The sequence below is a fragment of the Pelophylax lessonae genome, assembly GCF_965119305.1.
Source record: "Pelophylax lessonae genome assembly, chromosome: 5".
Lineage (NCBI taxonomy): Eukaryota > Metazoa > Chordata > Amphibia > Anura > Ranidae > Pelophylax > Pelophylax lessonae.
The window spans coordinates 102,379,863-102,397,090 of NC_138772.1; the positions used below are offsets into that span (position 1 = coordinate 102,379,863).

Here is a 17,228-nt window from a genome sequence, read left to right on the forward strand (position 1 = left end):
CTTTCTTTGTATGTAAGTTGTATAAAGAAGCATGGGCAAATCGCAAGGTGCCAATTGTCCATTAGCCAAATGATATTCCTCCTAGTCTTTTTTTTAGCACGTTCTCCATTGAGTTAATTAGGACTAGAGTTTTTTGGTACTTTTTGTTTCATATACATAGATATATAGTTATAAAGTGAACGGAATAAATAACAAAATCAACAATAGTCTCCTTTCCCCTTAAAAAGAAATACCTATTTAACACAAGAGATCTGGTTAACTATCTTGCTGACCATCCTGGAAATCAAGTTTAAATGCTTGTTTATAAGGTTTTCCCCCTTTTTTTATGTTCATTATCTTTATATTCATTATTTCAGGGCTGTGGTAAAAATCCATAACAATTAATACAAAATAAAATACAGAAGGAAAGAATAACCTTTAATCAGGCGCCAGGATCAAGGTCTAATATACAGGATGTGTTCTCAGCTGGAGAGGAAATTATAATCTACTATTTTTAATTCATGGTATCACCGCTCTCATCCTGTTTCATCTATGCCAGCGATGCCGTTCATAATGAAAACCGTGACATTGTTGTCAATTACATATCTTCAAGGAGACCCTAATGAAATACACTTTTATTTATCAAAGAAACTATTTTAGGTCTGAGTATGAATTCCAATGACTTCCCAAAATTGCCCAAAAGGCTCAGATCATGTTCATGAATAGTTCAAGATATTATGTACATAATAATGGCCAACATTATTTACAGACAGTTAAGCATATATGAAAAGCATTTCTTTTTTTACAAAATGCATCTTTAAACTAGAGGTAAATGAACACCCATTACACTACTTCCTATTTTTTCCCACTAAAATATTTTTGAGGTGCAGCTAAACCAAAAAACTGCACTTCAAGATGCATACTTTTAAAATCCTGAAAAGTAACTACTGTCCTGCAAGGAAATCATAGATTACATATGGAGATTTGTGTAGCACAGTCATTGAGAAATGCATTTGGACTTCTAAACAGTGATTTTTTTCATGAGGTATCTTGTCTTCAGCAGCAATATAGCCACTCCTAGAATCCTGCTTGAGACAAGTTACCAACCAAGAGATGGTATAATGATTTTGCACCTCTGTGCCAATCTAGGGCTCTGTATTATACTAAATTGGCTACATATGTGGACTTTCTTCCATACTATTAAGTTTAGCTGTTTCCAGTGAAGGGTAATATATTAATATTATGGCAGTACAAAAAAACACTATGGACAGTTGTGCACTTCCAACAGTTTGAAGAAGGCCCCTTTCTGTTCCAGCATGACTGTACCCTTGTGAACAAATCCAGCTCCAACAAAATATGGTTTGATGAGTTTGATGTGAAAGAACGTAAATTGGTTGCACAGAGCTCTGACCTCGGCACTACTTGTTTTTCCAAAATGAGCACAAATTCCCACAGAGACACTCCAAAATCTTTAATATAACCTGTTATAGCTGCAAAGGATGGCCAAACCTTATTTATGATGAAGGCTTTGGAATAGAATATTCACCAAGCTTTTATAGGTGTGATCGTCAGGTGGCAATATAACATACTATGGATAGCAGGCAAACAATGCAAGAATTTAATGTTTTATCCTGCATCAGGAAAGCTGCAAAGGCTAAAGATGATATGTGGCATCAGGATAGGTCAGTACTAGGTGGAATCTGTAGTAGATGGTAGCATTTCTGAGCTGCAAGTAAAATAAATCATATTATTGTAAGATGTCATATTTCATCTCCTACACATTAATGTTGGAGGGCATTTAACAACTATGGCTGCTAGTTGGCAACTATCAATGCATTTACATGTAATCAGAGTGGTGTGGAACTGCGGGGTTTCATGAAGGAATTGTAGAAATTAACAAGATCAAGTCAGTGATCCAGTCCAATTACATTATTAGCACACTGCTAAATGGATTGAGTCCTCTGCTTTACCAAGGATTTAATATACATTTGTAAAAATTGATCTTCATTATTGACTCTGTGAAACATTATTGCATATCATATTTATCTACACTAAGTATGTCAGTAATGAGTAATTTCCAAGTAGTGTTTTCTCAAGGTACTTGAAGGCAATCGGTCATATAGAAGGCCCTAATGTACCTCTGAGTACTGCAAGCATCTATAGTGGACAAATAAATCACACTGTAAAACTCTAAACCCTTTAAAGGGTGGATTCACCTAAAAGTGAATTGAGTTAAAGATGGAAGCAATCAACTCATACTAACTATAGCTGGTTTCTTGTATCTTTTAGGTGTGCCAGCTCCCAGATTTCAATATCATAGTTCCTGTCCAGGGGCAAACCTAAGCATCAGGGGGGCCCTTGGAAAAAATGTTGAAGGGACATCCTCAATTTGCACATTAGTGACCTTTCTCTGTAGCTCCTGGAATGTTACTTTAACCTTAATAAGAGCCCCCAAAAATATTGATGGGCAACTAACAATAACCCTAAACATCTATGACCAGTCTAAACTGATGACAGTCATCATGCACATGCCATAAAGTCTATGTTCTTATCAGCATGGCTCCCTCTGCTGTCTATGTCAAGAACTGGCTTTCCCTACTCTGTCTCCATGGTGACTGGCCAGAACTAAACTTGTCTGGGTAGATGAAGTGATGTATGGAAAATAGTCCTTGCTTTTCAAAGCCAGCTTGTTTTCTTTTTTTCTTTTTTTAATAGCTGTTGTAAAGGCTGCTATGGTTCCAGTTATGTCCTTGTTGCTGTCCACCCTGCCTTTGAATTTTAGGTGATTCCACCCACCTTGGCTTAGTGTTATTATAATCTTGTATTCACCATAATATATAATTAATTTGATTCTAAGAGGGTGAATTTGGCCCCATGATAAAGGAAAAAGGCAGCTGTGCAAACCTGGAAATTTACATTCAAGGATCATACAACCAGAATCCCTATAGTATGTAAGAAACCAATAGATGGTTTAAATTTCCAGCATCTGCTAGCAACTGAAATACAGTATTAGTTTAAGGTAGACTTATTAATTTACAGATGAAGACCACTAATGTCACAAATTTGATGAAGCATTCAATGAAGGCAGGGCTTTTGTAATAAAGCTTCTGGAAAGACATCATCACCTGGAGACTGTAAAAGTTGATGACAGGTAAAGTTTGTGACAGGTCGCTTGTGTACTCTGCCTGCCTTTTGGGTTCCAATTTGTGTGCCTCTTGCCAAATTATTAAACCATGTGGGATTTTGCCAGGAGTAGTTGGTGTAAGCACTGGAGAAGACCATTTTGTGCTAAGATGCCAACATTCTCAAAGCATTAATTTCAGTTTAAAATACTGTATGTCTTTGCATTTTACTACTAAATCCAGGAACATGTATCCAATCATTTTGAGCCAGTTGGCCGCAAAACTAATTTTTTTGCAGTAAGCTTTTAAAAATATTACAAAAATGTTGCAATGTGCACCAGCTTTTGATGTGTGCATTAGTGTCTATAATTTTGAATATGTAACTTAGTAAATACCTCATAATGAGTAGTGGTCATACACCTTCAAATAAGAAAAGAGTGTTGATTTTGGCCATGAGGTCTAGTAGTCCCACATTATTTTACTGTTACATCTCCTCTAGAAATGTATTCATGTGAAAACCACCCAAACAAATTATCAGTAATAATTTACCAAACCCAGTTTGTATGAAACCCATCAAGCTTTGCTACATTAATATTGCTGCTGTGGTCTATTTTTCATTACAATAAACAAATAACACAAACCAAACAATAAAAGCTAATAGCTTCATAAGAAAAGATGCTAGCTCCTTATTTTGTGGGCTAAACGGTAATCACATCGCTCTTCTATTTCCAATCCGTTCCACTGCCCAAATCTCTCATGGAAATGCCTGGTAAATTATAAGTATCTGATTACTTGCCAGGGCTGTGTGCTCTCAGGAGAATTAGACTTGACGGATTTAAACAAACCACACACTTTGCCAGCAGAATACAAATAAGAAATTGTAGGCTTTTCAATTAATTTGAGTCTTAGGATTAAAAATCAGGTTACAAATGCCAGTTAGAGCTAGTCCCCAGGCAAAGCGCCACCCAAATTACTTTACCAGTGTCTTTACATTCACAGCCCATGTAAACTATTCTGTTAAATATCATTTGGAAGACTGTAGAAAGGTTTTCATTGTTCCCAGGGAACATCAGAAAGGCTAGCTAATGTATTTAACAATGCAGTGCAATGTTCAATTGCCATGTATAAAGTACAGCAAGGTGCAGTAACCAGTAAGATTTCATTTTACAGAATTCAGATTAAGGTGAATTTTGATTCCTGAGGGTCACAAATTTTTGCCTAATATGTTAATAAACTCAATAGATGTGTTCAAGGTCTACTAAATTGGAACCTGGTGCATGTAAGTTATGTTTTATGCACACAGATATATATCTATACTATATTGTCAAAGGTATAAGAACACCTGCCTTTACAAACACATGAACTTTATTGGCATCCCAGTTTTAGTCCATAGCGTTCTATATTGAGTTGGCCCACCCTTTTCAGCTATAAAAGCTTCAACTCTTCTGGGAAGGCTGTCCACAAGGTTTAGGAGTGTGTCTATGGAGATGTTTCACCATTCTTCCAGAAGCGTATTTGTGAGGTCAGGCACTGATGTTGGACGCGAAGGCCTGGCTCGCAGTTTCTGCTCTAATTCATCCCAAAAGTGTTCTATCGGGTTGAGGTTAGGACTCTGTGCAGGCCAATTAAGTTCCTCCACCCCAAACTCGCTCATTCATGCCTTTGTAGACCTTGCTTTGTGCACTGGTCAAGATCATTTGGTGTAGGGTTGTTTTTCAGGGATTGGGCTTGGCCCCTTAGTTCCAGTGAAGGGAACTCTTAAGGCATCAGCATTCCAAGACATTTTGGTCAATTTCATGCTCCCAACTTTGTGGGAACAATTTGGGGTTGGCTCCTTCGTGTTCCTACATGACTATGCACCAGTTCACAAACGAAAGCAACAGACTGGGCGGTGTTACACAAATAGAGGGTATCACAATTTCTATACAGTTAATTTTATATACAAGAGGGTGGCAATTATGAAAAATGTCCTTGTGTTTGTGGCTTTTAACCTGTTGCTCTATTTAAGGTCAAAAGAAAGGTGCTGCTCCAAAACCTGTATTAGTCTTCCTCGGTTTCGGTGCTGTGCATACCAGGTGCATATAGAAGGGAGCCCGTCTTCACTCCATCTCTCTCTCACCAAGCTGAAAATAGGGTCACACTCCATTGCAGTCACCCGTATAACTTTATTTGACCAGTAGAGACACACAAAGCATCCCCACCTGCAGACCATCCCTCTCGAATGCATTTCACCAATACAGACTTAATCACAGAGATCAAACAGATTTTTTAAATTAATTTTGCACAATAAATTAGGATCTATGAAAACTAACATTTCTGCACATGTTAAAAAAATACTTCTTAGAACGAATAATTTCTGCAACAGTTCTGAGGTTACATTTTCACCACTTAATCAGGGTGCTGTTTGGCTGTACTAGAAAAGTACTGCATAAAATGTACAAATTTCATAAGTCAGACGTGCAAAAAAAAAAAAAAAAAATCTCATTGAGCTTGTTTAAAGGAGGAGTATGGCCAAAACTTTCTTGGCCCTACTTCTATGGATCACAGGAATGAAGTTCGTTCTTTACTCCTGTGACCCTTTTTCAGCCAACAGCAGGCTAAAGACTGTTATCGGCTGAAGTCACTGAGCTGGTCCAGGCTCTGGATCTATCTCTGGACCGATGTCTGGCTCAGCCTCTCAGCGACGGTCACCGACTCTCTGCTCACTGAAGCCAAGCGATCATGGGTCTTTGATCGCTCAGTTCTCAGTGGGGGACAGATGAACCATTGGACTGATGCTGCATTCACCAAGGTAAGTATTTTTTTTTAAAGTCTTACTTCTCTGTTAAGCCTAATGTACACTTACCTACTCTATGCAACAATATCACACAGAAACATCACTTTTATCCTTTTTTAGCAGTCTCCACTAGCACTGTAGGCTCTTCACCTTCATTAGGGGCCTCCTGTAGCAAGCATGGCGCTAAATAGGTACTTGTGCTCCCATCTGGTCCCATCATAGACACACACAGCACCAAAAATCCAAGCCCCTGCTTTCTCCTCAAAGGAATTTGAATAGCAGCATCAAGATCCTATGGCTCCTGAAGGAAATACACTGAAGCAGGTGGCAGTGACATGAGCCAGTTAGGTGTTTAGAGATAGAGGTGGCAGGATAGGACATTAAGCATATTTTACCTTGATGCAGAAAATGGATTAAGGTAAAAACTTTCAGACTTTAGTATTGCTTTAAATTTTGCATAGACCTCTGATGACAAAAGATAACATTCAAACCATGTAAGGTATCTTTAGGGGATTTATGCTCATAAGAGTCTTATACTGTGGGAGGTACTATACATGCACGATAGGCATAAGAGTCAGTATTTTGCATCAGTAAAAGTTTTATTTTCACCTCTCTCAGTTGTTAACTGCATCAAATGCTAGTTTTATATTAGGAGTCTCAACCATGGATTAATTTTTGTTAGGAAGTGGTAGGTTGTAGGAAGAATCTGAGTCACATGGAGAATCCCCTTGCAATGACAAAGGGAACACACGAGCACCATGTTTTTGATGGGAGCAAAACTCATGATGTAAGCACTGCAAGGCAAGAGTGCTAACTACTTAGATACCATGCAGCCAGATGAACAGTTGAATCACAGATTGTTCAAGCCTTTCACAAAGATTACACAAATTGAATATGCCATTATTTCTGTCTTCCAGGAGCAGTTTGAGTTTGCATTGACAGCTGTGGCAGAAGAAGTGAACGCAATACTAAAGGCCCTTCCACAATAAATGTTCCACATTCCCAAACAAATCCAGAGGATTCTTCTCTCATCCCTTTCTTCCTTTCAATACTTTTAAGCGTTGTTGAAAATTGTGACCTGGTGTGTATTATGTATAGTACCCGCATAGAAACTTGCGGTCTGCATTGTCCCCCCAGTGGGAAGGTCATTAAATCGCAGAATCCTGGCAAATGGGTACAAAGAAAACATAGTCATCCTGGTGAGCAGATATTGTTTGGCTTTCCTTCTCTTTCCTGATAATCATTAATGGAGCAGGATACCAAATCAGTCTTTCATTTTCTCATTTATTGGTCTTTATTTAGTAACTTGGTGCAGCAAGTAACATTGTCTGGTTTCCAGAAACAACCACACAACTATCTACATCTGGGACCAAAATGAAAAATGTATATAAATCTCTGATTGGTTAAAGTATGTTTATACACTTTGTATTTTCTCCTTGCCTTATATAATGTCATGCTTGAGTTACCCTCTAACAATGGTCTCCTGTATGACAGTCTAAACAAGTCCCAAATCCAGTTGCTATGTGATGCACAAGCCTTAAAAAGTAAGTCTTCAGGTCAAGTCCTCCATTATTTGTGTCTCACATGCTCTCCCTCCCAGACACTGCAGTTCACCGTGGGAGGGTTTTTAGCTGCAGAGACATTGCTGCCTCAGAAATTAGTGGGCAGGTCTAGATGTGACCAGGTGCTTACTGACCAGCTATAGGCTTGTCAGCAATGAGAAAGCTGATACCCCCCCTCCCCACTATGCCTTCTCATCTCACTGCATTGGTAGAAGGCAAAGCCTACTTGAGAGTGGCAACTTTGCTTTGAACTTAGGAGCAGTTCAACAGTGTTGTCACCCCATTACAGAAAACGGCATTAGGTGGACTTCATTGGCAGGATCATTAGTTATGTATAAGACTTTGCAGGGACTAAAACCAACTGTAAGTGCAGAGACCCTTAGAATTTAGTGCTGCGGCACATATATTTTTAATTAGAGGTTATAGTTCTGTTTTAACATCATGCTAATGCACAAATGTGATGTACTGCTGTGTTACATAGCCAATCAACTTACATGTGTCTGATTACCACAGAATGTTAAAATGTAGTATCCTAGGAATTTATAATTATTGCTGAATTTCATTGCTTTTTGCACCATGTTAGTAAATATGGCCAACTCACCAATATTCCAATAATGCTTTCATCATCTTCGCCTTATGGCATATACTTAAAAGAAAAATACAAAAAAAAAAAATGATGATTTTGTGTGTATTTTCTTGTTTTAACAGATTTTATGGGGTTTGTGTAAAACAATAAAGGTCAAACAAGTGTGGCAATTTTTTTTTATCATTTGTATTTTTTTTTATATTAAATCACAAGACAGCAGTTCATTTTTTTCCCCTAAAAACACGGTCTAAACATTGATATTCGAGCTTCAGTTCACCTGAGATTACATTATTATTTTTATTATACAATAAACTGAACACACAGATAAGACAGATAAAAACCATGCTGTGTTCTTTAATAAATAAATGATGCGATTGATCTAAGAAGTGTTAGCAGCACTACAGCACAAGATAAACATAGCACACACTGCACCCTGCATCTGTATTATGAAAATGTGTAGATCAAGGTAAAGCAATTAAATATTCAGGAGAAAGAATTGAAAAATAAACCTTCCTTTTTCACAGTGATAACAGTTTTTTTTTTCTTTTTTTTTTTTTATTATCAGCTAAAGAAAAGTGGGACACTAACTAAAAAATAGGCAATGCCCAATTGTACAATGCTTTCCTTTGCAGCCAATGGGCAGTTTAGGTTTAGGGACTAGAGCTGCAACCTCTGAATCAAAGAAGCTCAGAGGTTTCTAGTGACCTTAAAGGGTATTGCAGTCAGATGAGCACCTTATATCCAAGGTTAGGGTTCCACAAATGTGGGCAGTAAATAGTATTAAGTCACACTCAACTGCACTTGTCCAATGAACCATATTTGGCCAAAAAAAAAAAAAACATGTTTTTGTAAAAGTGGAAAACCTTTTTAAATTTGGGCTTATTTAAAATAGATGAATCATTTGGACACACCAGAGGCAGTCTCTAGGATTTTTTATGTTTTAGGTCAGTCTTTCTTAACCTTTTTAACACAGAGGAATCCTTGAAATACGTTTCTGGTCTCGGGGAACCCCTGCTAAAAATTAAAAATCTACAACTCATGACACATTGGTGTGACAGTCAGTGGGAAGAATGCTCCTTACTCTTGTCAGCATTGGGAAGAATTACCCCCTTACAGATAGCTAAAAGGAGCAATGGTGTCATTGGGAACTTATCTGAGAGGCAGAAATTGCCCATTTCTCAAGGAACCCCTAGCAACCTCAGGAGGAACCCTAGGGTTCCACTGAACCCTGGTTGAGAAAGCCTGTTTTAGGTGAATGGGAACACATAACAAACATATAGTGAGGTTTTCTAAAATTTGACTGCAAAAGTAGAAATACACTGTAAGGAGAGGCTAGAAGCAATGCAGTGGTCCAATTTGGGTTTGGAAAAGTGTTGCAACCTTCCTTTCTATAGCACATCAGATGTCAAGCTAAAATACTCATACTTTATATAAAATGTCCTTTCTGCAAACCACGCTGCAGTTTAGTAATGCAGTCTAGTCCAGGACCTACCCCAGCCTCTTACTGGGAACAAAGGAGAAGTGAAATATTGGTGAGAACATCTCACTGTTATCCCTTCCATATTCACAGTATTAAACTGACGAAATTGTAAAAGGGATCAAAGAAGGAGAATAATATCAAGGTAGATTTACGTTATAATGCTACATCTACATAAAATAGGTTTAATGATTTTTAATAAATTCATAATTATATTAAAGGTTACTTTATTTATATCTGCCTAGAGTTCAGATTTAAGTCTTCACCATGACCATATTATCTGAATTATACTTACAGCATACAAACATTTGGGTGCTAAGAGCAAAAACTCTTATTGAGTTTGTACACCTAGGAAGCATTAGCTCTGAATGTGAGTGATTGAAGCCAGAGGGACTGACAGTACATTGCTAGTGATGGAATTACGGCAAATGAACGCCAATGTTGAAATCTTCCTTCCATACCTGAGAAGCATTACATTGTGTTATGGTCATGGTAATCGGATTAGGGGACTTCTTGTGGACCAATTAGAGCTGACATTCATTTTAAACTACAGCAGCATTTCATCTTTAAAGCCGTCCGGTGGGACTGTGGCGCATATATTTCTGCCAGTCAAAGCCCAAGCAGAATATTTACCAGCTTAAAATAAAAGAATAAAATGCTGTGCTTACCAGTACTGAAAGTCACTACAGTTACATCTATTTCTTCTTGTTTTAAAAAAAAATGTTCCTTGTAAACTGAAACAGACCCACTGAGGTTTTGTACATTAAATACAAACTGAATAGTTTATTCCTAAGAGAAACAACCATAGTTATCTGTACTAAAGGAATGTATCTCCTCTTTTTCTAAAAGCATCTAATACTCTATTAAATAGTAATGGCTCAACATCAAAGTCTATATACAATATAGAGCCCCCATTGCCAAGGTTTAAAAAGCAAAAGCCACTAGCTGGATGGATGGAGTTAACTGGCCCTCCCCAACTTTGCAGTCTCTTTGTTCAAAGGACTTGCTACTGTAGAATTTATATTCTGCAGAATTGTTCATATTCTTGAAGCCTTTGTATGTGGTTTTCACCAGAAGAGTTTTGATCTCTTCGGCAATGCAGGAACAGAATTGTTGAAAAATGACATATTATAATCTTTACCAGATCACCCAAACTCTATGTGTATCCTTTGTGCACCATCATCTAGGATTTGGGCCAGCTTAGTCAGTGCCTCTTGAGACATATGTAGATCATATGCAGATCACAGAGCAACAAAAGAGTCCATCAGCACACATGAAGATCTCAGGTAACTTTGATTTTGCTCTAGGCAGCCTCCCTTACTAGTGTTTAGTGCTCATCTGCATGAGTATCTGCTCCTATGATAATCACAGACCTAAATACTAGCAGAGGTGTTTAATTTACAGGAATGCTTAACAAGGTTATTACTCTAACGAAGTCCAAAGTACATAAGAAAAATAGCCAACTGCAGTAATTCATAGCAGCCAAATAGCAACCCTCTTTCATCTGTCTTGCATTTCTTATCTGATGAAATGGGTAATCTGTTGTGCGGTACTGTACTTTCCACATGCATGCATCAATTCTTTTTTTTCTGCTCTATCTCTAGTCCCTTTTATCATACGAGTGAACATCACCAATTGTACCCTCATATCTTAGTCCATACTCATTTGCATAAAACTGCCTGGTTCACTAAATTCTCCATGCACTGTTTATTGTAGCGTGACCATTTTCCATGTATTAGGTAAGAACGGCTTTTGATGCTTGCTGTTTAGTATATTTGAGTAGGGTTCATTAGCAAATGTTAATGCTGTCAAAGGTTTTGGCCCAATGAGCTATTCCAAAATCAACATCACTACTTCAGATGACTTACAGTGGAGCAGAGGATGGTGATGGCATTATAAAATGGAAATAATGATATATTACTTAAAAAAAGTATATGTGAACCAATACCTTGTAAAACAACCCATTCGGTTTAAAACAGAAATGAAAGGCAAAACATTAGTGTGTGTGTATATAGGATAGAAAAAAACATTATAAATACCTTTCTTTCTTTGCAATCTCTGTTCTCAGCTGCATAAAGGCTTTGGAGAGCTGGGGAGTGGAGAAACACCAGTGCACTGATCTTCCCATTGAATGTCTGTGCAGGGCAGGGTCTCCAACTTTCAGTAAATGTATGAACAGTTTGTAAAATCCATCATTTTTGCATCTGCCCATGAATGTCTGTTACAGACATGCAGTTTGCATGTCCGTAATGGACATTAATGGACAGATGCAAACATTACAGATTTTACAAACTGTTCATAAGTTGGCAACCTTGGTGCATGTGGGGGCATGTCATCGCAAGTCTGACCATTGGAGAGCTGGCAGGCTGTTCTCCCAGCACAGACAGAAAATTGATCACACTGGGATGGATGTGCTTCTATGCCTAGCATGGTCAGTTTGAAATAGGAAAGCACGGGGACTGGCAGGATTACCAGGTATTTCACACAAAGGAAGAATACAAAGAGAGCAGTATACATTAACACAAGTACATGGTACAATAGACACATATCAGGAATATAAAATGTTGGGGTAACATATACTTTAAGTGTGCCTTACTTTAAAATTGTAGCTTTTTAAAAAGTTCTATTTAAATAACAATCCCGGGCATAAATAAATAAACACCTTTTAATTTATTTAATTAAAAAACAAGTATTCATTTAATTTTTTACATGTTGCTATATGCAGTGCTTATTACAGTCTTTATATTACATTGTCATGGTCTCTTGCACATCACCTATAGCTGAAGAGTGCTAATGAGGAAGCCTGCATTAGATGCTGACACTGCGAGCAGGAAGAGTATGACGAATGACATAAAACTCTTTTTTTTTAAGCCTGTGTTGTGTGAAACACACTCAAAAGACTTACACCCGGTGCATAAAGGAAGGGCCCTGACCCTGATCCCCTGGGGCGCGAGCTCCTGACAGGGACTGAGGTACTCACTTTGGTCCGCCCAGCCGAAGCCAGGAAGACCCCGTTCTCCAGGGGGACTGCCGAAACAGCCCACCCCAAGCACTTGGTGGAGCTCCCCCGAATTGAGACCCCATGAGAGAGGGCGAACTAAGCCAGAAGGCCATATCCACCCCCTCCCAAGACTTTTAGGGCAGGCACGAGGACCTACGCCGTACTAATCATGCAAGTGACAGTACAACCAAAAAAGGGACAAACGTAAACACATGACAAAGAAAAACAGAGTGGGGAAAGGGGAAGTGGAGAAGTGCTGGGTAGTGCCAAACTGCGAGACCTTGACAGGCCCCCCGGCCAGGAATAAAAAATTCCTCTGGTGCTGGCCAAAAGGCCCGCCCCAAGAGGCAGGTGCAGAAAAAGTGTGATGGTGCAGTGACCAAGGTGCCACAAAAACTCAGGTGAGCTGCCCCTCACCAGTGAGAATTGAGGCACCCCTGGGCTGCCACCCCAGGGGCACGTACACCACGTGACATAAAACTCTTACTACAATCTACCTTATATTCAGGTGAAACATCGGGGGAGATTTACTAAAACAGTTTTAGTAAATCTCCCCCAGTGATACATAAACACTCATTGAGAGTAGATGGGCAGGGGTTTAGGCAGTCACGGAATTCAGGCATGTGTGAGGACACAGAGTTGAGTCTACCTCTAATAAGAATTATGGCCTGAGATGAGGAATTCAGATTTTTTTCAGGATAAATTGCATGGGAATGCAAGCACAGCCAAGGACTAGATACAGAAAAAGAAGGAAGAATTTCATAAGATTCTGTCATTAGAACTGCTAGAAAAACACCTTTTATTTTAATTAGCATTCCTATTCAAATCACAAGACAGAGTCGCTGATAACAAGTGTTTCCAGTCATATCGAGACATTTATCCATTAAATCCTTTAAAATGATGTTTAAGTATAATTTTATATGTGATTTGCATAGCATGCCAAATGCACTCTTCCTTTCAGCAACACTAGACCTCCATCAGCTTCATTTATTTTCAATATGCGCTGCTTCTTTAATTCCCTATCTAGAGGTAAATCCCTTTCACTTCTGATGGCCATCTCATTTCACAAATTCATTATTTTCAAGAGGATAGCCAAGTATTCTAATCAGAGATTTTTTTCTTCATTTGCATATTCTATAACAAAGTAACTACACGTACATTTTCATGTGATTAGCAACATGCAATCACCAATCCTTGTTATAATTCATTTCTTCTCTTCAATAAACCTTAGTACACAGTGTTGTAGTACAGCAGCTATACTAGGGTTTATTAATATTTAACACTTTGTGTGTTTTTTTTGTACAGCAGCTGTATTTGGAGTATGGGTAGTGCTGGTATTATTAGTTGAAATGATTTTCTTCAGATTAAAGGGTGCATAGGTAGTGTAAGGCTACGTTCACATGCGGGCGTAGCGGATCACGGGCAGAATCACCGCGATCCAGAATCATTGCAAACCGTGGGACGCCTTGTGTGATGCCAGTGATTTGTAATGGCACCCCAAACGCTGTGCGATGTTGCCGCGATTTCCGCCTGCCAAATCGCGGTAACATCGCGAAAACAGAATCGCAGGACTCATGATGCCCAAAAAGGTGCAGGAGCTTCTTTTGTGTGTCAAGAGTCCCGCGATTCTGTTTGCGCAATGTTACCGCGTTTCGGCAGGCGGAAATCGCAGCAACATCGCACAGCGTTTGGGGTGCCATTGCAAATCATGGGCATCGCGCAGGCGTCCCGCGATTTGCAATGATTCCGGATCGCGGGCAGAATCGCGGTGATTTTGCCTGTGATCCGCTACGCCCACATGTGAACGTAGCCTAAAAAACTCAGCAGTGCCACAATGTAGCATCATTGGCCATACCAGCTAAAAGCAATGTTACATTCACTCTCCAGGCAGCACTATATGTAGGATATATTGGGAACTGGATTGTTGTTGTAGACACTTAGACCTTTTTTATTTAGAAACATAGCTTTCCATAGAAAGAGTTGGCGTACCTCGAGGCTGAGGGCTGAGTTTGTGCTTACATTTAAAGTGACATTAAATTCCAGGTGCGATGCCTTAATATATATGTAGTACATGGCATCATTCAAGGGTAACTCCACTTTCATGGGGAAGAAAAATAGCAAATAAAGAAAAAGTAATATAGCGTATACAATTGTGACATAAGTCATATTGTAATTGAATAGTATTAAAAATGACCTTTCCTTTTCAATCTGCAGCTACTGTAATTTTCTGAAAATGCAATGTAATATGGCTTCCTGGAGGCGTTCTGTGCACAGAATGTATACTGACCACCCCCCAGAAACATAATTTCCTGCTTGTGTGATTGGCTCACCAATTTTCCCCAGAAATCTGCTTAAGATACAAGACAGATTTTTGGCATCCGCTGCAACAAAAAATTAATTTTTGGTGAGATGCTCCTAATGGGAACACATCTAAAGGGAAGTTCAGAAGCCCAGAAGAGCTCCTCATTTGAGCTTTGCAGGTGCACAGCTGATTGATTATTAAGAAACCACTCCCATTAGACTCACTCAGCACAGAGCAACAAACAGTGATTTCTTCAGAATATTAAAAGGTAGGAATCTGCAACAAAGTTTGCTATAATCCCTGCAATGTACAGAGATCACCCAGAGGGGAATGTTTTTTCTCAGCAAAAGCGGAGTTACACTTTAAAATCAAGATTCCATTGATGAATTAGAAGGTTTGTAAATACTGCACCACTGACACTCCTTCATGTCACACACAGGGCGGCTCAGGCTTCTTGATTGGCAGTTGTGCCCTTCCTCGTCGCACTGCTATTTTCACTGCAGTCCATCCGAATGAGTGGGTCATCTAATTGATTTTGGAAAAAGATTTATATGTATATAACATGTTTAACAAACACATGAAAGCAAATATTGATTTCATGGTTTTGTTTTACATAATGGTATTTACATAAATTGATTTTTTTTTAAACGCTCACATGACTGCAGGAGTCCCACCCACCATCACATGACTGTGGGAGTCCCACCCGCCATCACATGACTGCGGGAGTCCCACCCACCCATTCACAAAGGCTTCAATGATAAACAGTGAAGCAAAGAGGAAATGCTCTTAAGTCAATCAAGACCCCTGAGCCACCATGCATATGATATGAAGGAGTGTCACGTGGGTCGGCTTGCTGTAGAAGGAATGCAGAGCATGTAAAGAATGAGTGGCAACGCAGAATGATCGCCTGCAATAGTGTTGCCATTAGGAAAAGGGAAGTGACAGGATCACCAGGTATTTACTGTCACAACACCACCATTATAAGATATTCTGGTACACCTTTAGATACAAATTAAATTTTAGGTTTAATGTAATTTTAAGGGAATTTTTTCTTATTATCCAATCCTTATATCAGGCTTTAATCTCCCGTATCCTTCCTGGCATAATTACACACTTTCTGCCACAAAACCAAATGACAACATATTTATGATATTGGCTGAAGAGTGAAATGGCTCATAGGATAGACTGTTCAAGATAAACACCATAGACAGACTGCTTCCAAAGAGAGTGCTTGGGAAATAACAAAAAAAAAAAAAAAAAGTGAAAAAGAAAATGTAAAAACTTCCACCAAAATAAAGATAAGTTAGGCAAAAATGTTCCCTCTTTCTCTTACATTTTTCTTTAAATGGAAACTATTATGGCTTTTGTTCAATTATGTAATTTTTTTATCTAATTTATGACTTCAAAATGGTATATAGTTTTTATTTTTATTATTTAATTATGTTTAAACATTTATTTTAGGATGCATAGGCTTCAACCTCTCAGATAGGTTCCTAACTCTGCTAAAAGGGCATTACAGGCAGTCCCTGGGTTACAGAAAAAATAGGGACTGTAGGTTTGTCAAATTTGTTTGTAAGTCAGAACAGGTACATTTTTTAATTGTAGCTCCAGCCAAAAGATTATTTTTCAAGTTTTTTGGATAGCATAGGTAAGGGCTAACACCCCTATACCATTTGTTTTGCTGTCTGTGTCCCTGTTCAGAAGATGTCACCTCACTTTCTGTCCCTATGACAATTGGATTTTGAACATTTTGGGCTGTTGTGGAAACAAGGATTAGTGATAAAGCTTCAGTGGAGACACCTTTTTCCTATGAGAACTCTTACTGGAGTAAATTTCCCTTCCTAGGGCTAGATTTCTCTCTCTTCCTGTTATCTCCCTCCGGTTGTAAGTAGGAGTCGTTTGTAAGTCTGGTGTTTGCAACCCGGGGACCGCCTGTAAATGGCTGAGAGTGCCACAAACCTTAAGCCCAAAAATATTTTATTTTGAATAAGTTTCAGGGGCTCAAATCCCCCCCCACCCCCCTTTATCTGGGTTTGAATGCTGACAGTAGATAGACAAAGTTAGGCTCCTTTCACACGAGCGATCCGATCAGATCCGCCTGTCAGTTTTTTAGGCGGATCTGATCGGATCCCCCATGTATCCCTATGGGGCAGCGATGTCAGCATAGACATGTCCACTGACACCCGCTGCCATCCGCATCCGTGAAATCCGGACGGATGGAAACCCTATTTTCCATCCAGGGGATCGGATCGGAGGGGATCGGATGAGAGCAGACAGGTGGTCTGCTCTCATCCGATTCCCGCATAGAGATGCATGGGGCTCTGACACCTCCCTCTCCGCACACAGAGAGAAGAGGGAGCTGTCACCTGCCTGCTCAGGGGGGATCTGTGTATCGATTCCCCGCTGAACAGCACGGATCCACC

General features: G+C 39.1%; 1 protein-coding gene across 1 annotated transcript in view; it reads left to right on the forward strand.

Moving 5' to 3' along the window:
- The window catches only part of PTPRN2 (protein tyrosine phosphatase receptor type N2), a 1,352,613-nt gene extending 1,345,024 nt beyond the window's left edge, over positions 1–7,589 (forward strand). The window contains exon 23 of the mRNA XM_082258395.1: positions 6,795–7,589. Within this exon, the coding sequence (XP_082114521.1) occupies positions 6,795–6,866 (72 nt within the window). The 3' untranslated portion in view covers positions 6,867–7,589. The remainder of the gene's footprint in view (positions 1–6,794) is intronic.
- The last annotated feature ends 9,639 nt before the right edge of the window (positions 7,590–17,228 follow it).